General features: G+C 33.9%; 1 protein-coding gene across 4 annotated transcripts in view; it reads left to right on the forward strand.

The window, feature by feature from the left end:
• Positions 1-19,674, forward strand: part of DCL4 (dicer-like 4) — a 337,223-nt gene that overhangs the window by 295,951 nt on the left and 21,598 nt on the right. The window contains exons 22-26 of one of the 4 annotated variants that reach the window (XR_016355845.1): positions 404-742; positions 1,934-2,408; positions 2,575-2,692; positions 2,889-3,104; positions 8,876-9,592. Coding sequence is in view for 1 of the 4 variants with exons in the window: in XM_089798919.1 (XP_089655045.1) it covers positions 404-742; positions 1,934-2,408; positions 2,575-2,692; positions 2,889-3,036 (1,080 nt within the window). In the remaining 3 variants the exon portion in view is untranslated. Of the gene's footprint in view, positions 1-403; positions 743-1,933; positions 2,409-2,574; positions 2,693-2,888; positions 3,497-8,875; positions 9,593-19,674 lie in introns of those variants that run through there. The other 3 variants (XR_016355844.1, XR_016355843.1, XM_089798919.1) reach the window with 3 other exon arrangements.

The following is a 19,674-nucleotide window of genomic DNA, read 5'->3' on the forward strand; positions in this document are numbered from 1 at the left end:
AATTAAAGATTGGTTTTGATTTGACATTGACCAAAAGCTTATAACACTAAAATATCAAGACTTATTTCAGAATATTCATAATACTCTCCAGACTTGTCGAAGTAAATTATTTAAATGTTTAAATTCTAAACAGTTAATTAGAAGAGAGATCACTTTCCTGTTATTTCTCTACTCATTTAGCTTGAAGCTAATATATTTTAACTTTTATCAGAGTCATTACAAGGCAATTGATTTTTGAAGTAAGAAATAAAATATCTCAGTAAAAGAATAAACTATATTCTCCTTTCCACAGGAGGAAATGGATATTTGCTCCAGCCTTTTGTACTTTTTTTAATAAATGATTGGCTTTGTTGTTGTGTGTGGTTGTTATTGTGTATGCTTATGTTGTTCATTGAACTTTCAGGTACTGGGAGATTTAGTGGAATCATTTGCTGGTGCTTTGCTAATAGATACTGGGTTTGATTTGGAGTACGTTTGGAAACTGATGTTAAAGACTCTTGAGCCAATAGTCACACCTGAAACCTTACGTCTTCAACCTGTACGGGAACTCATTGAAATTTGCCAGCACCATGAGTTGAAATGCAATGACCAGGTAGAAAAAAAGGGAAATGAATATTCATTTCAATATTTGGTTCAAGCAAAAGTGAATGGAAAAGATGCTATTGTGATTGCCAGTGCTCTAAGGCCAAACAAAACTGTGGCTAAGAAATTTGCTGCACAAGTTGCAATACGAAAGCTAAAGGTACTAATTTCTCAGTCTGTGGTAGGGTCAGAATCATATAGGAAGGTTAATGATCAATTTTGTGATCTAACCCTTCTTCAATTATTCTAATGGATTGTTGTTGAAATGTATCTTTTAACATAAGGTGATTTGGGTGACATTTTTTTCATTGCTAAATTTGAATACTCTATTGACTTAATGAAACAAAGAACTTTTAAACTCCCAGTAATAATTTTCTTAAGACATAGTGCCCATCAAAATGCCACCCAGCTCCTATTAGATTTGGAAACATCTCATGCTCACTAATAAATCTGATATCGAGTTTTAAGGGCTCTTCTGTACACATTGTACTTGCTAAAGCCTAATATAACATATCTCAAAAAAATTAAGGGCCCAATACATCATACTTTTTCATAGTATTCATTTGACTTTATCTAATTGATTGATTTTATTTATGAATACATTTTAAAGAATAATGTATAACTAATACTTTAGTTCATAATTTGCAAACTCACTGAGTACTTGAGCGATTTTATGTACCTATTAACTCAACCTTAAACTGACTGAGTTTTCGGTGAGTTTACAGAGTAACATGTGGTGACTACTTGGCAAGTATGTTGTAGCAACTCATGCATACCAAACATTTCCTTAGTCAACAAGTCCAAGACAAATTTGTGACTGTCAAGACCAAATTTACAAACTATGCTCCTATCTAATAAATCAATTTCGTATATTCTATTAGAATTGAACTAGGAGAACAAGAGTTTGCATTAATCATTATTTACCTTAAACCCAATCAATAATAAAATGGCTACAAGCCTTGCATTTGGGTGTTTATTATTTAATAGTAGAATCCTTATGACTCTCCAGATTATAAGTAGTTTAATTGTCAAAGAAGCATTGAGTTCAGCTTTAAATTCATTTTCGTGGTCAGAGAGGAAAATGTGAATACATTTTATTGTGTCATTGGCAAGTATCACGATTTACTAATTAAAATGTTCTTTAATCTCATCTTGTGCAAATGGTCTCATCAATTTTATTGGTATTTTGGAAACAGTAAACATTACAGGACTAATAAAATGTGCTTTTCAGTTTTTTTTAATGGAAACATTATAATGGGTATTTCATTTTTTTTCTTTATTTTGTAAAACTTTACGTTGAAATTGACACATACTTGACTCTAAATCAGTCTTATTGGAATGAATTTAACAGGCTTATAACATAGAGCATCCAAATAAACGTTTGGAAGTGTTTTTCAGAACATGTAAAAAGAATGATGCTGTGCTTATTGGTGATGATAAAACATACAGACCAGCACGAGAAATTGTCTCCAGTCAAAAACATCAAGCTTTAAATCCTTCAACTTCTAAAGCGTCTTTCTCATATACATCTGAGAAGAACAGGATGCCTTCAAAAGATTCAGTTGAAATCAATATGGATAGTGTACCATCAGTACAGGAGAGCAACTTGACTGAGCATGAGAATCATCTGCCATTTTCAGATATCTTGTCAGAAAACCATACATCACCAACATTTCAAAATGAAGAATGCAAACACGATATTCACTCATCTAGTTCTATGGTACAAGCCACAAGTTCTGAAAATAAGCAAGAAGACACTCATCGATATGCTGAATCAGATATTAAATCCTCTGTGTATCAATTACCATCTGCAAATTATTCCACAGGTTTGTTTCCAAGATGCTTAATTTCATGCATATTCTGCTCAGAAATTAAGTAATCTGCTGGATTTTAACTGGATCTATACAGTCCTTGTACAAAATTATCACTTTTTGAGAGCTCCAATTTGAGTGATCCCTTTTCATGGACTTATGAGATCTTGCATGTACCCAGGTAACTCCAGTTATTTGGGATCTTCAATATCCAAACTTAATGAATTCTGTCAAAAGCAGAGGTGGGAGTCACCATCATGGGTATGCTGTAAAGAGGATGGCTTGCCACACCAAAGAAGGTACAGAAAATTAATTTCATATGCACAGTTAGGTACAGTCATATGCTTGGAATCTCATCAAAATAATACTAACAATGAGTATGAGATTTTGGTGTACAATATTATAGGTCAAATACCTCTTTGTAAATTTATAAGAGGGACAATGTATTGTTCTCTCTTAAAATGTAAAGCTTAGACTCTTTATTATGTTATGCAGTTTCACGTATATGGCTGTGTTACGACTTCCTGGAAATGTTTCTGTTGAGTGCTTGGGGGAGGCTATGAGAAATAAGAAGTTAGCAATGGGATCTGCTGCCTGTGGTGCATTATGGTGGCTCCATTCAGAAGGCTACTTTAGCAACTGATCTAGTGAAAATTTGATTCCTTTGGCCTTTTGTTGCCGCCTACTAGTGTCAACATCTTCAAATCTGAGGTATAAATTTTATTTATTAGATGTCTAGGGTGATATGATACTGTTCCTTTCAATTAAAAGCATCTTTATGACTTGTTGAACTGATCTCTGTAGATATTGGAAGCAATAGAAGTAATGGAAGGTCATTATGTTCTTGTTCTAGTTATTCATCTATGTTTTATTTGTGGTATATGTACTGGAATCTGAATTACACCAAGATGTGTCTTTCCTATTAGTGGTTACAGTTTGAACATGCAACCTTTTTATGGAGATGATATTTTAATTTGTTAATATAATTGTGGATGTCCCAACATTATAATGCTATCTTCGGGACCCAATGTAGTCAAGAGAATATACAAATTTGAAAATATAGGAAGATAGGTTACTTTTCTTTTCCTCTTTTATAACAAAAATTGAAGATTATTACGGAAACAAGCTTTGAATACTGATGTACTCAGGTCGACAATGCAAACCATACTTGTTAAACATGAAAGAAGTATTTAAATCAATATTAAATTTTATATTTTTGATTTAGTGTGAGTCCAGATAAAAATTATTGGAAGAGCAAAATTCTTTGGGTTCTCAAAGTGTTCAAAAAAAGACCATTTCATATTCCGAATTTCTGGGGAAAACAAATGTTATTTCTCCTGCTATGAACATTTTGAGTTCAACATCCTTATAGTTAGAGAAAACATTTGATTTTAATCTGATTATGGGAGGATGTCTTTTATTAGTTCCTGCCTTTGGCAGAAAATCTATTGGATCTCGTCAATTTCTAAAACCAATTAATTTGTCCAATAAGATTTCAGAATTATTCTGAGATCAAAATTTATTATAAAATTCACATTTTCATCTTATTTAATAAAAAATCAAAATACCATTAAACTGAAATCTTATTGCCTCATGATGAAAAAGGCAATGAAAAAATTCATTTTCCTTCAACAAAAATACAACTATTTTTTTAACACCTCTATTAATGCAAGCATTAATTGCAACTTTATCTCTATTAATGAATGCATTAGTTTCAATTTTATCTTTTTCACATTTGTGACAAGTAGATAAACTTTTTAAAAGAAGATAATAGTTTTAATTGATGTTTATTTTTCTCATTTGTAAAATGTTATTCAAATATAGATATTTTAATCAAATATAACATTTTAACTCTTTTAAATTGTCAATTTTTAAAAATTATTTTTTATGTACTTTAATTTCATATTTATTTTAATTTTAATTTATATACAGTTTAAATTAGAATTTAATTATTTTTATTTTTACATATCTAAACTAATGCTTTTAATAGATTTTCTTTTATTTTTTATTTATATATATAATTTTATTAGATTATACATTTATTTAACATATATAATTTTTATTATATTGATATTTTTATAAGTGTGTTTGTTTTTTTAAAGCATAAATATTATTTTTAAATTAATTTATGTTTATTTATTTTTAGGCATTAGTTAGGAAGTAAATTTAATACTTTTGTTTTTTTATCCCTTCTTCGATACCCGTTTGAGTGCTTCCCACGCTATTTTATAAGGTCAATTAACTATCAAAGTAATTGGTAAATTAGTAATTAGTCAATTTAAATAAAAATTATACTTTATTTATTTATTAAATTGGTTTTCAAAAATTTCTAATGCATGTATTTTATATTTACATTACTAAAAAAAATACAAAGTTTGAAAAACTTTATTATGTCCACATCATGCAATAACTCTACTATAACAAAGTTCTCAAATTCTCACAGCTTCTAAGATTCTAAGGATTTGAAAATATTACATTAAATTGCATGTACAAAAAAATCTACTCGTGTGCATAAGTGTGATTTTCGTAATTAAAAAAATCTTCAGATTTCTAAAATTTTCTTGTTATTTTCAATTTTGTTGCTATTTTTACTACTTTTGCTCTTTAGAACATTTAATTAAGCAAAACTTATACATATCTTTTGAAGGAAGCAATTGAAAGTCTAATATTCATATTTATTTTTAATTCAACCCTATTTTATGGTTATTATTTTTCTGCACAATGCAAATTGAACAATCATAAATATATTCTTAGAAATTATAAAACTTCTAAACAAACATTTCATATCTCACAAACTCAACTTCATAGATCTCTAGACTATGACACATTTAATATCTTGAAATTATCAAATTCGGCCAGAACTTTGGCGCTTGCGCCTCTTGTTTTATACATCCTTGATCACCACTATGGAGAGTAGTTGTGTTGTGCAAAGTAAACTTCGTAGGTTATGTCCTCGCCTTTGTGTAGCTGATATTAAGTCGGTATATTATCCTTTCTTTCTTTTGGCAGAAGAAGTTCAGTAGTTCTGCCATTATTTTAAAATAAAAAATTGTTTACTAATGAGGTAGGTTACAAAATATGCTATCGCACTAACGGTAAGGAGATTGTATCAAAAGTTCACACAAAATAAAGACCCAATACTGAGAAAGAAACTACCACATTCATGGCTACAAAAAGCCTAGTAGAGTAAAAGTCGGCAAACAAAAATCATCATCGTAATTGGACTTACCTAGTTCTGGTTCAGTCCTCACTTCTCAAACTGTTCAAACATTCATCATACTTGTACTCTTAAGTCACAAGGTTCGAATGAAATTTAGTGAAGGTAAAATTTGGAAAAAAGATGACACTAAATTTAAGGTATATATATTTATGTATTTTTTAATATTAGTAATATATCCACAAAATTGTCAACATAGTTCAATATTGCTAACTAATTTAACTAAATAACTCAATATCATTTTAAAATAAAATAATATTATATTAATAACATAATTATATTAAATATCATAAAATTTGGATAAAATTGTAATGTCCCCTTTTGTGGGACATTAGGAAATTTAAAGACATGTTCATATAATATTAAAATTGACTAAGAGCGTGAATTAAAATTATAAAAGGTCAATTTAATATTATAAGGTGGGCTAAAGGTGACTAGGACGGATAAGACGAAAGGACAAGAAGGTAGTTGAAGAGTCACATCTTTGAGGATTAAAAAGGAGAGACTCATTCATTCGGAGTATGCTTGGTTTATGATTCAGATTTCAGTTTCTCTCTTGTGAGAGTTATTCGAAAAGCTTCAGCTTTTATCTAGCATGAGGACGCCAACCCTCATGCTGATAGACAATGGACGCAAACCCATTGTCCTTGGAGATGTCACATCAGGTGTCTCAAGTGTGCTTACAGGTTCTTTTCTTAGTATTCAAATCTAACTGTAAAATTGTGTTTAAGATTGGACTTTTGAATAATAGTTATTGTATTGTTGTTGTATAATGCAATAACATTTTGAAGGTATTTTATGAGAATCTATGGTTTTGATATTATTGGTTTATAATGCAACCTCGTATGTTTAAGTTATGAATACTATTTTGAGAAAGAAATCGGGTCGATATTCATTTGGAATATTTCAGTGGTATCAGAGTTGGTCTTCTTGCCAGCCTGTGAAGTTATAACAGAGACAATTTTTTATGAGGATTTATCATAAACATTTTAAGCTGAGAGGAAATATTTGGAGTTTACGAGATTGAATTCTGGACATACATTTGTTGGGGTCCATCTACTTAGAATACTAGAAAACCATTACAATTGGTGCAGATGGAGATTTTGTAAATGGTCTGCAAAGTGGGGGAATGTTTCAAATTATTCATTTGTCATGAATGTTTTGAAATTAAATATTGGTGCCATATATCTTATGACCTATTGCGGGGTTGTATAAGAGTACAAAGATAAATCTCTAAGTTTTCGATAGTCTTATGATTTATAACTACAACCTTGATTGGAGGTGATTCATAGGTGTTGAGCTGGGATATTTCAATCTAACTAAGCGGTAGCTAAAAATCTTGGAGAAGAAAAAATCACTTCCAGAATTTGCAAAGAAATAGGTGACTATAATCATATGTTAGCACAGGACAACAACCCTGTGGAGTGTTTGGACGTAGCCCCAAACCTTTTTCGTTTAACTCTCGATAGAATCATTGGCGTACAAGCTCCTACTATTCACACAACTTTAAGGTGATCAAATGTGGTCTATTAGTTACAGAAGAATGGAACATAGGTATTAAGCATTTCACAGAAGCGATTGTGTTGGCATTGGAGGAGCACAGATTAAATACAAACTGTGAAATATACAACCACAAGATTGGTGCAAGGCACCTAAACCCATTTTTTGGGTTTGATTTGTGGCTTTTTTTTTTTTTTTTTTGAGGCTTGTTGTGACTCTAGCCAAGTTATTGTGTTGTGTTGGTGTGCTTGGGCCAAGTCGGTTTGGCTAAGCCTTGTCTAGGTGTGCTAATAAACTTTGGGTGGACACTAGGTGGTCAAAGTGGGTCAAAGTCCATACAAGTCATTGGGAAGTGGAATATAACTCAACTAAGTGCTAAGTAGTGATTTTCCATCCTATCCAAGTGTTTGGAACTCTTACAATGCAAATGTAACAACCACATTTTCGAGTCTTAATTAACAACTAACATACTCAAATAAATATAGATATTACTTCATTTTCATAGGAAGACAATTAAATTGGTTTCGTTCATATGAAAGAGATTGACGGTTAAAAATCAGTTAAACAAAATTTCTTAACTAAGAACTTAAAACACCATCAATGAATTACTATAAAAATTAAAATTCACATACCATGGAATTCAAAATTAGAAATCATTATAGGGATGCTTCTGCAATCACCTAGATTAGTCCACAAATACCACTATAACAAAATCATATAACGACTATCATTCAATACTGCTATATCAAAATCAAATGATGATTACTATTAATTACCACTATATAAATTAGGGCATCACAAACCACTGTATCAGTTAGGGCATCGATTACCATGAGACCATTTAGGGCTTCAGATACCATTGTAACACTTAGGGCTTCAGTTACCACTGGATCATTTAGGGCATTAGAGGCCACTGCTTTAGATACCACTGAATCAATTAGAGCTCCAAATGTCATTATATCACTTAGGGCTTCAGATACCATTGATTCAATTAGGGCTTCAGATACAATTGTATCAATTAGGGCTTTAGATACCACTATATCATTCCTTTCCTTGTGGCAATAACATAAGATTAAAAGATATGCTTATATTTATTATTCACATGAATGAAAGATTGATATAACATTCCATCAGATGTATCTTTCTCTCGCAACTAAATGTAAAATAACTGTAGTAATGATAAAACTCAATTACTCTTACCTTAGTCATGCATATACATCATAAAAGTAAAATATCTATTTTCGGTAACCAATTGAATGTATAACTTATCTTTGTTTGTTGTATGTTCGATGACTTGGGAAGAGGTGAAACATTGTCAAGGGCTTAACCACCAAACCTTAGGCCTTAATTTATTCCCCACACAATCTTCAACAAGGAAGGCCCTCCCTACCCGGAATTGGACTTGGAACATTTGTTATCTACTAAGCATTCTAGTATTTAAACACACTATTCGACTTGATAGCAGGAGGGTATAGATCATGCATGAGCTATTAAATGATATCATTCTGACTTTTATTTTCTAAGTCATTTAAGACTCCATCTCACCTCTTCACCATTTTCCATGGCTATATAGCCAATGAATCCTAAGTGTTTGGATCTCAGAACAATTAGCTCTATTTGTTGATTCCCAACAAATTCATGAATGACATATATGTTCTAGCTTATCGCAATTTTTGATTTGAAAAGGATATTCTAAAATATTGCAGAATTTATTGTTTGATTAATTAATTTAATCATATCTAATTTCTCTTCTGCGTTCTTGCAGATTCATTCCACCTCTTCACAATTTCATTGCCGGTGAATTCTAGGTAGAGAATCTAAGAGTATTTTGATCTTTGTTTCGAAAATTATGATAGCATGGTTATTGATGTTCATTCATATAATCATTTAAGTTTCTACAACTACCATTCGATTTCATAAATGATGTTACAATCACAAAGATAAAACTAAGATCTTTAATGCACTCTATGAAATGCAAGAGACCATCAGCAAGGTATTTGTATTAAAACAATGTATAGTCGACTTCAATCGAACTTCTACTTAGAAAAGGAAGAATTATGAAAATACGAAGGCATGTACTATATTAATCTCACTCCTAGCCTTGTAAAGTTGGATGCAGTCAGACTTAACTCAGAAAAGAAAGGAATTATGAAACACGAATGCATGTATTCATGACCTGAGATTAGTCTTGAGGTTTGGCTGGATGTGGCTCCTCCCGTTCTCGGTCAGAACTTGATTTGCGGATTGCAAAATGTTGATAGAGTAAGGGAAGAACAAAGTAATATTGGTTGTGTAGTCGGAAAGAATGTCTTAGCTAGGAATGAATGTTCTCGGATGGAAATGGAAACGTAGCAAACAAAGGAAAAGAGATGTCGTCTTGGTTGATTCATGACTTCTCTTAAAAGCTAGTCGTGGCTCCTCGGCTTCCATCAGTTAAAAAGATTTATAGCTGATTCAAATTCCAATGTTTTAAATTGACTCAGCATGACAAGTGTTAATCGATTAAAAGCAAACAATATTAAAATGGAAAGAATAGAGATGGAAGATTATAGTTCAGATATTATTATAATTCGAATGTTATTATATCTTGAATATTATTATTATTATATATACTTGCATACGTTCATGTAAGTATATCAATGGGGTGTCATCATTATATTAAGTTCTGGTGCAATTTCCTTTTTATATTTATATGCACGTATATAAATATTTATTATAATATTATGATGAAAGATCAATTAAAATCTTTTGAGATACGATTTATATGTTAACTCAGTTATTTTATGTTTCTCAAATTATTTATTTAATTAGCTCATGCAGGTCCCACAAATGTATCATGTTTCAAGTCGCTAGGTCCTCAACCCATCTGCCCAGTGATGGTGATGCTCATGTGCCTAATTCTTTTTTGACAATGCTTCCACTCCTTCGATGTGTTTCCTACAAGAAAATTCTCTGAAATTAAATATAACAAGTTATAAATAGTCATAACGGCTAGCTGCCTTTTCAATTCCATGAATTCGTGATATCAACTAGCATGTCATCTTCATATGAAATTATAATGACTAACCATTTTATCATTTCACAAGATTATAACCAATTTAACTGTCAATTGACTTCATGTGAACCTCAATGGCTATATTTCAAATTAGGTCAAAAATTGGGATGTAACAGCGAAGGTGATCAATTATTGTCAAAAATTGTAAAAAGTTGCTAAGTTGCCAAAAGTTGTCAGATGGGGTGTAGAGGGCAAAAATGAGTATTTTGGTTGCCAGGATGCTAAGGTATGCCTAATAACCTCTATTGGACCTAGTTATATCCATCCAAAAAGGTTTAAAGGGTATAGAAGTCAAAAATGTAAAAATTGTCAAAGTTGCCAACAACTTTGCAAAGTTGGTTGACAACAAATTTTGCATTTTTCTTGAAATGGCATGGAAAAGAAGGAAAATGGTTGGTGTAATTGACTGAACACCTTGGGAGGCCTATAAGACTTGAAAGGATCAAGATCAAAAGGTTGGACACTGGAAGAAGATATATTGCATTTGAATACAAACATGTTTTGAGCGTTTTCCCCTTCAAAGTTTTAAGTTTTTGCAATGCAAGATCAAATCAGCAAATTGATGGTTGTAGTTTAACTTTAGATTCAATTAGTTCATGATAGTACAATACTTTTTTCTTCAATAAGTTTCCTTTCAAGTGTTCATTTGTTAAGGTTTTGAAAATTATTTTGGAAACACCTTGTTTGTTGGTCCTACCCAGGCAACCCACACAAAAATAACTCCCCCATGAGTTCCCACCATGAAATCATCATGGAAATGAGGGAAATGGTAGAGGACATCATGTACATAATGTATTATAAAGCTTGGGCCCTGAAAATGAAGTTTGCTATTTTTCCAATGATGCCCTAGGCAAGTTTTGTGCACTTGGCTAGGGAATCACAATGCTAAAAGAAGGAGCATGAAGGTTTGAATGTTGCTAATACTTCAAACCAGACTTGGAGAAGGTAGAGGGACAAGAAATGAAGCTTTGTGCTGAAGGAGAAGTTTCCAAGATCAAATTTGCTACCCTTGTAAAGAGGCCCTAGGTGATGCTACAACTTTTGCTTGAAACCCTTGTATTAAGGCTAAATTCTTGCTTTTTGTTATACAGACACCTTGAGAACCTAAAACCTTGAAAATCCTTGAGGTATTCCAAAAGGGTACTCATAAATCAAATTTTTTTGCCACCTTGCTAAGGGAAGTTTTAAAATATTTGTTGTTTTGCCTAACTAGGAGGCCTAATTAACTAGGCCTATTTTTGATAGTTTCAGTATTGGAAACAAATGGATATTAAAACCTTGCAAAGAATGATATCAATAGCTTAGGGAAGGTCAAATACAACTTGTGGAAACCCTCATCCTATCAAAAAGGAGTTACAGTCCATTTGGTTGCAAAATGGTGTATGGAGGTGCCTAGGAAGAGCACCTTGAAAAGGAGCATGCAAGCAATTTATTGATGTTATCTTGGTAGGAGTTTGTGGGAGGATCTAATAAAAATCCTCTATTGGTTGGGGTTGAGCAAAGAACCCTTTTAGGTTGAGCATAGGCCTAAGAATGTCCTAAGAGAGTTAGGACTAAGTGTTAGCAACCTACCTTGTGTTACATCAGATTGGTATTAGAGCAAGCTGATTTGGGAAAGTGGGTAGATGTTTCAGACTCAAGAATCTATTGGAGAGTTAGCCATGGTGACCAATGCAGAGCTAACCAAAGAGTTTGGTGAACAGAAAGAGAGGAATAGAATCTTAGAAGAAGCCTTGGAAGAAATGAAGGCAAAGTCATAGGAAGTTGTTGAGGCAACTAAGAAGAATCAAGAAGGTGAAAGCAACACAAGTGGTAAGGGGAAGGTAGATGAAGAAGACCTTGTCCCTGAACTTGACCCTCCTATTAATGAAGAGCCTTTCTTGAAAGTTATTAAGGCCTTTAAAGGAAAGGCCCTAGAAGGTGTTCCCTTGTTCAGTGGGAAGATGGATCCTGAATTGGTGATGGATTGGATAGAAGGGATGGAAAACCATTTTGAATGTGAAGACATTATTGAAGCACAAAAGGTCAAAGTGGCCAAGTCAAGACTAAGAGTAGCAACACTTACATGGTGGAAATACCTCCAGGAAGAAAGGGAGAAGCTATGCAAGTAGCCTATAGCAAATTAGAAGGCAATGAACAATATTTGCATGAGGATTATGAAATCCAAATGCATAAGAAGAGGTAGAGTCTAAAGAAAAAGGGCATTAATATAGCCACATATATTGAAGAATTTCGTAAGTTATGTCTAAGATCTAGAGTACAAGAAAGTGAAGCCATTAAAGTGGCTAGGTACCTAGGCGGCCTTAGATTGAGCATTCAACAAGAAATCAGTTTGTGGACTCGTACAACAGTCCATAAATGTTTTCAACTTTCCTTAAAGGTAGAAGAAAAGTACAAAAAAGAAGGCAGATTCAAATGAAAGGGGTATAGGCAAGGGAAGAGATGGAAGAGGTAGATGGTATGGAGGAAGAGGGTCGGACTACAAACCCCAAGGAGACACTAAAAGTTATGATGTACAAGAAGAAGTTCTAGAAGAGGAAACTCAAATAGAGGCAAAAGATCTAACACCAATTGGAGGGGAAGAAGCAATAGCTAAGGAAGAGGTCTCCTACTTTGCTACCATGAAATGCTATCATTGTTAACAACTAGGACATCTTGCATACCAGTGTCCCAAGAAGAGCTAAACTTCCCAAGGAAGTACAAAAAAGGTAAATTATGTCCAATAAAAGTCTAGTAGCGGCTATAAACACTCTAAGGTACCACTTGAATCAAAAGGAGAGAACCTCATGATAAGGAGGACACTCATCAAAGAACCGGTTAAGGAGGAACCAAGCCAAAGGAGAGATCTTTTTAGAATTTGATGTAAAATCTTGGGGAAAGTATGTTGAGTGACCATAGATTCAGGTTCAATTGATAATATTATCAATGAAGAGGTTGTTAGCAAATTGAAATTGAAAAGAATCTCTCATACAAACCCCTACAAGGTCACTTGGCTCAACAAGGAACAACATATACTAGTTGGAGAACAAGCATGGGTGGAATTCACTATAGGAAAGTATAAAGATAGGGTCCTACATGACTTTCTTCCCATGGATGCATGCCACCTTCTACTTGGAAGGCCATGGCAATTTGATAGTCAAGCTATACATGATGGTACTAAGAACTTGTATTCCTTCATGAAAGATGGAGTGAAATTCAAGATTCAATCTTTGCTAGAAGAGGGGAGCTGAAATCTACACCAAGTGTGCTCATGGTTGGAGAGAAGGAGTTCCTAAAGACCCTAGAGGAAGGAGGGGGAGTTGGATATGCCTTGTTCTTGAAGCGCAAAGATGAATCTATTGGTAAGAAAGTAGAGATCCCTAATGAGGTAAAAGAACTACTTGAGAAGCACAAGGACATAGTGAGTGATGGGCAACCAACCTCCCTACCTCCTAAGAGACTTGTTAGTCACCAAATAGACTTTATCCTAGGAGCCACTCTACCTAACAAACCTGCTTATAAGATGACACCATAGCAAAATGAAGAAATTGCCAAACAAATCCAAGAACTCTTAGACCAAGGACTGACTAGGAAAAGCATTAGCCCTTGTGCAGTCCCTACTGTGTTAGCACCTAAAAAGGGGGGAACTTGGGGACTATGCACCGATTCTAGAGCCATTAATTGAATCACCATTAGGTATAGGTTTCCAATACCTATAATTGAAGACCTAATGGATTATTTAGGGGGGCCAAAATACTTCACCAAAATAGACTTGAAAAGTGGCTACCATCAAATAAGGATCGATGAAGGAGATGAATGAAAAACAACATTCAAAACTACTGAAGGCTTATATGAGTGGCTTGTTATGCCATTTGGTTTGTCTAATGCTCCACCAACCATCATGAGACTCATGAATGAGGTCTTGCATATTGCATTGGTAAGTTTGTTGTTGTCTATTTAGATGACATTTTAATTTTTAGTAAAACTAAAGAGGAGCATCTAAAGCATTTGCAAATTGTTTTCAAGAAATCGCATGATGAAAAAGCTAATGATCAATTTGGAGAAGTGTGACTTTATGAAGCAGGAGCTAGTTTACCTTGGTTTTGTTTTGTCCCAAGGAGATTTCAAGATGGATCAAGAGAAGGTAGCATCTTAAGTTGGTCTACTCCATGAACTGCATCAAAGGTGAGAAGCTTCCACGGTTTGGCTCAATACTATAGGAAGTTCATTAGAAACTTTAGTGGGATGTGTGCACCTATGCTAGATACAATCAAGGGTGGAATGAAGACAAAGTTCCTTTGGACTCCACAAGCTGATCAAGGTTTTGAGACACTAAAGAAGAAAATTGCAAAATTGCCTACCTTGGTACTCCCTAGTTTTGACAAGCTCTTCCAAGTGGAATGTGATGCTAGTAATGTAGCCATTGGGGTTGTTGTAAGCCAAGAAGGTAGACCAATGACCTTTCATAGTGAGAAACTTAATGATGCCAAGAAGAGGTACTTCTCCTATGACCTAGAGTTGTATGCTCTAGTACAAGCTTTAAGAAAGTGGAGGCATTGCTTACACCCTAAAGAGTTTGTGGTGTATTCTGATAACCAAGCTCTCAGCTTTCTAGGCTTTCAAGACAAATTGAGTAGCAAGCACATGAAGTCAGAAGAGTACCTAAAAGCCTATACCTTCACAATCAAGTGCAAAAAAGGGGTACAAAACAAAGTTGTTGATGCTTTGAGTAGAAGGCTCCTCGCAGTGCAAGAAATACAACTCCAAAGCATAAAGATTGATAGCTTCAAGGCTCTTTATATTGATGATGAGGACTTTGCTCATATTTACAAGGTATGCAAGGAGTTTAAGAATAGCTTCCATGGTGAATTTTTTCATTATACATTGCAAAATGATCTTTTGTTTTAGGGCAGTAAGCTTTGTGTCCCTAGGGGGTCCATGAGGGAGAATTTAATTCAAGAAAAACATAATGGGGCACTAAGTGGTCACTTTGGAGTCAACAAGACTCATGAACTAGTCTTTAGGTTCTATTATTGGCCTAGAATCTCTAAGGACATCAAGAAATACGTGGAGAGTTGCATTGTATGCCAAAAAGAAAAAGAGACATCCTCTAATGTTGGACTTTATCAGCCACTTTCAATACTTAGCAGACCATGGGAATGTCTTAGCATGGATTTTGTTGTTGGTTTACCAAAGACAAGACAAGGATATGACATCATTTATGTAATTGTGCACTGGTTTAGTAAGATGGCCCATTTTGTGCCTTGTAAAACTACTCATGATGCTTCTAACATCGCTCATCTATTCTTCAAATAAGTAGTTAGGATCCATGACCTACCACTCAGTATAGTTTCAGACTAGGATGCAAAGTTTATGAGCCATTTTTGGAAGACATTATGGCATAAACTTGGAACAAATTTATCATTTGGATCAGCCTACCACCCACAAACTGATGGCCAAACAGAGGTCATAAATAGGAGCCTTGGTAACTTGTTGAGGTGCCTTACAAAGCAATATGGGTAGTCATGGGACCAACCCATTGGACAAGTTGAATATTCCTACAATGACACAATAAATAGGTCTACTAGTAAGAGCCCTTTCGAAGTGGTTTATGGCTTACATCCTTGAGGCATATGTGAACTAAGGGACTTGAAAAATGGAGCACAAGGTAGTGGGTATGTTGAAGACTTTGCCCAATCTACGAAGGAGGTTCATGAGACAGTCAGGAAGATAGTACTTGACAATACTGAAAAACTAAAACAGAAGGTGGATGCCTCTAAAAGAGAGGTTCAATTTTAGGTTGGAGATTTGGTAATGGTGCATTTAAACTAGCTTATATATACCTCTATATATATTACGCCGAGAGTAATCGTTCTCGAGGAGCCTATTTTTATTTAATCCCAAAGTTATTTTAATCGAAGTTGGGATTAATGAAAATAAAAATAGGCGCCTCGAGAATGATTACTCTCGGCGTAATATATATAGAGGTATATATAAGCTAGTGGTAGTCACGGTGCAATAGGAAAAATATTTACTTTTTATTTTTTATTTTGATAAGGTTTCTATAAAATTGTTAATTAATTTTTAATTAGAGTTGTATGAAGTTACTATAAAATTGTGCTTCAAAATATTTTTTAAAATTTAATATAAGGAGTTTAATATAGATTAAAAATATATTTTTTATTTTTGGGATATTATAATGTAAAAGGTTATAGTCATACATAGATATATGGTTAGGGACAAAGTTACCATTATAGTTAATGTTAACCTTAGGGATAGAATTAGGGTTAGGGTTAGGGTTTGAGCTATGGTTAAGGTTAGGGATAGAGTTATGGTTATGGTTATTGTTAGAGTTATGGTTAAGGTTCAAATTAGAGTTATGTTTATGGTTAAGGTTAGGGTTAGATTTATGGTCATGGTTAAGGTTAGGGTTAGAGTTGTCGTTATGGTTATGATTAGGGTTAGTGTTAAGGTTATAGAAGGCTAAGGCTAGGGTTAAGGTTAAGGTTTGACTCAAGGTTAAGGTTAGAGTTAGGGTCAGGGTTTGAGTTAGGATCAAAATTAAGGTTAGGGTTAGGGTTAGAGTCCAATTATGGTAGAGTCAGATCCAAAGTTAGAGTTATGCTCATGGTTAAGGCTAGGGTTAAAGTTATGCTTATAGTTAGGGTTAGGGATAGGGTTAGAGTCCAATTATGGTAGAGTTAGAATTAGGGTTAGAGTTAGGGGTGGAGTTATGTTTATGGTTAAGGTTAGGGTTAGAGTAATGCCCATGGTTAAGGTTAGGGTTAGAATTATTATTATGGTTATAATTAGGGTTATAGTGGGGATAGGGTTAGGGTTTGAGTCGAATATTTTTTTAAATTTAATATAAGGAATTTAATTTTGATAAAAAAAAATTTTTTTTTGGGATATTGTAATGTAAATAGTTATAGTCATACGTAGATATATGGTGAGGGACAAAGTTACCATTATAGTTAATGTTAACCTTAGGGATAGAATTAGGGTTAGGGTTGGAGTTAGGGTTAGGGTTTGAGCTATGGTTAAGGTCAAGGATAGAATTACGGTTATGGTGATCGTTAGAGTTATGGTTAAGGTTCGAATTAGAGTTATGTTTATGGTTAAGGTTAGGGTTAGAGTTATGGTCATGGTTAAGGTTAGGGTTAGAGTTATGGTTATGGTTATGATTAGGGTTAGGGTTATAGTAAGGCTAGGGTTAGGGTTAGGGTTAGGGTTAAGGTTTGAATCAAGGTTAAGGTTAGAGTTAGGGTTAGGGTTTGAGTTTGGATCAAAATTAAGGTTAGGGTTAGCCTGGTTAGTGTCCAATTATGGTAGAGTCAGATCTAGAGTTAGAGTTATGCTCATGGTTAAGGCTAATGTTAGAGTTATGCTTATAGTTAGGGTTAGGCATAGGATTAGAGTCCAATTATGGTAGAGTTAGAATTAGGGTTAGAGTTAGGGGTAGAGTTATGTTTATGGTTAAGGTTAGGGTTAGAGTAATGGTCATGGTTAAGGTTAGGGTTAGAGTTATCATTATGGTTATAATTAGAGTTATAGTGAGGATAGGGTTAGGGTTTGAGTCAAATATTTTTTAAAATTTAATATAAGGAGTTTAATTTAGATATAAAAAAATATTTTATTTTTGGGATATTGTAATGTAAAATGTTATAGTCATAGGTAGATATATGGTTAGGGACAAAGTTACCATTACATTTAATGTTAACCTTAGGGATAGAATTAGGGTTAGGGTTAGCATTAGGGTTAGGTTTGAAGTTAGGGTTAGGGTTTGAGCTATGGTTAAGGTTAGGGATAGAGTTATGGTTATGGTTATTGTTAGAGTTATGGTTAAGGTTCATATTAGAGTTATGTTTATGGTTAAGGTTAGGGTTAGAGTTATGGTCATGGTTAACGTTAGGGTTAGGGTTATGATTATGGTTATGATTAGGGTTAGGATTATAGTAAGGCTAGGATTAGGGTTAGGGTTAGGGTTTGAATCAAGTTTAAGGTCAGAGTTAGGGTTAGGGTTTGAGTCAGGATTAAAATTAAAGTTAGGGTTAGGGTTAGGGTTAGAGTCTAATTATGGTAGAGTCAGATCTACAGTTAGAGTTATGCTCATGGTTAAGGTTGGGGTTAGAGTTATGCTTATAGTTAGGGTTAGAGTCCAATTATGGTAGAGTTAGAATTAGGGTTAGAGTTAAGAGTAGAGTTATGTTTATGGTCAAGGTTAGGGTTAGAGTAATACTCATGGTTAAGGTTAGGGTTAGAGTTATCGATATGGTTATGGTTACGGTTATAGTGGGGATAGGGATAGGGTTAGGGTTAGGGTTTGAGTCAAGGTTAAGGTTAGAGTTATGGTTAGGGTTAAGGTTTGAGATAGGATTAAAGTTAGAGTTAGGGTTATGGTTAGAGTCCAATTATGGTAGAGTTAGATTTAGGGTTAGAGTAAGGGGTAGAGTTATGTTTATGGTTAAGGTTAGTGTTAGTGTTAGGGTTAGGGTTAGAGTTAGAGTTAAGGTTAAGGTTAAGGTTAGAATTACGGTTAGGGATAGTGTAAAGGTTAGGGTTAGGGTTAGAGTTAGAGTTAGGATTAAAATTAGGGTGAGGGATAGGGTTTGAATTAGAGTTAGGATTAGATTTAGGGTTATTGTTAGGGTTAAGGTTACAATTGGAGTTAGAGTCAGGGTGAGGGCTATACTTAGGGTTAGGTTTAGGTTTAGAACTAGAGTTAGAATTAGGATTAGGGTTAGGGTTAGAATTAGGGTTACAGATATAGTTAGGATTAGAGTTAGAGCTAGGGTTAGGGTAAGGGTAAGAATTAGGGTGAGGGTTACAAATACAATTAGGGTAAGGGTTATAAAAACATTTAGGGTTAGAGTTGGAGTTAGAGTTAGGGTTAGGGTTATATTTAGGGTTAGAAATAAGGTTAGGGTTAGAATTAGGGTTAGGGTTAGAGTTAGGGTAATGGTTAGCATTAGGGTTAGGGTTATAATTAGAGTTAGAGTTAAAACTAGAGGTAGTAATAGTGTTAGTGTTAGTATAAGAGTTAGAGTTAGAGTTAGATTTAGGGTTAGAATTGGGGACAAGATTAGGGTTAGGGTTAGAATTAGAGTTAGAGTCCCAGTTCAAGTTAGAGTTAAAGTTAGAGATAGAGTTGGAGTTAGGGTTAGGGTTAGAGTTACCTAGTTAGATCTAGGGTTAGGGTTATAGTTAGGCTTGGGATTAGGATTTAATTAGGGTTAGGGTTGTAGTTAGAGTTATATATATTGTTAAGGTTAGGATTAGGGCTAGGTTTAGAGTTAGAGTTAGGATTAGGGTTAATTTTAAGGTTAGGGGTACAATTAGAGTTAGAGTTAGAGATATAGTTAGGGTTAGAATTAGGGATAGTGTTAGAATTAGAGATAAAGTTAGAGTTAGGGTAAGAGATAGAGATAGATTTATGGTTAGAATTAGGGTTAGGATTAGAATGAGCATTAGAGTTAGAGTTAGAGTTAGGGTTAGAATTAGTGTTAGGGTTAGGGTTAGGGTGAGAATTA

Source organism: Cupressus sempervirens, chromosome 9 (genome assembly GCF_028749045.1).
Source record: "Cupressus sempervirens isolate cs-2001-9-10 chromosome 9, ASM2874904v1, whole genome shotgun sequence".
NCBI lineage: Eukaryota > Viridiplantae > Streptophyta > Pinopsida > Cupressales > Cupressaceae > Cupressus > Cupressus sempervirens.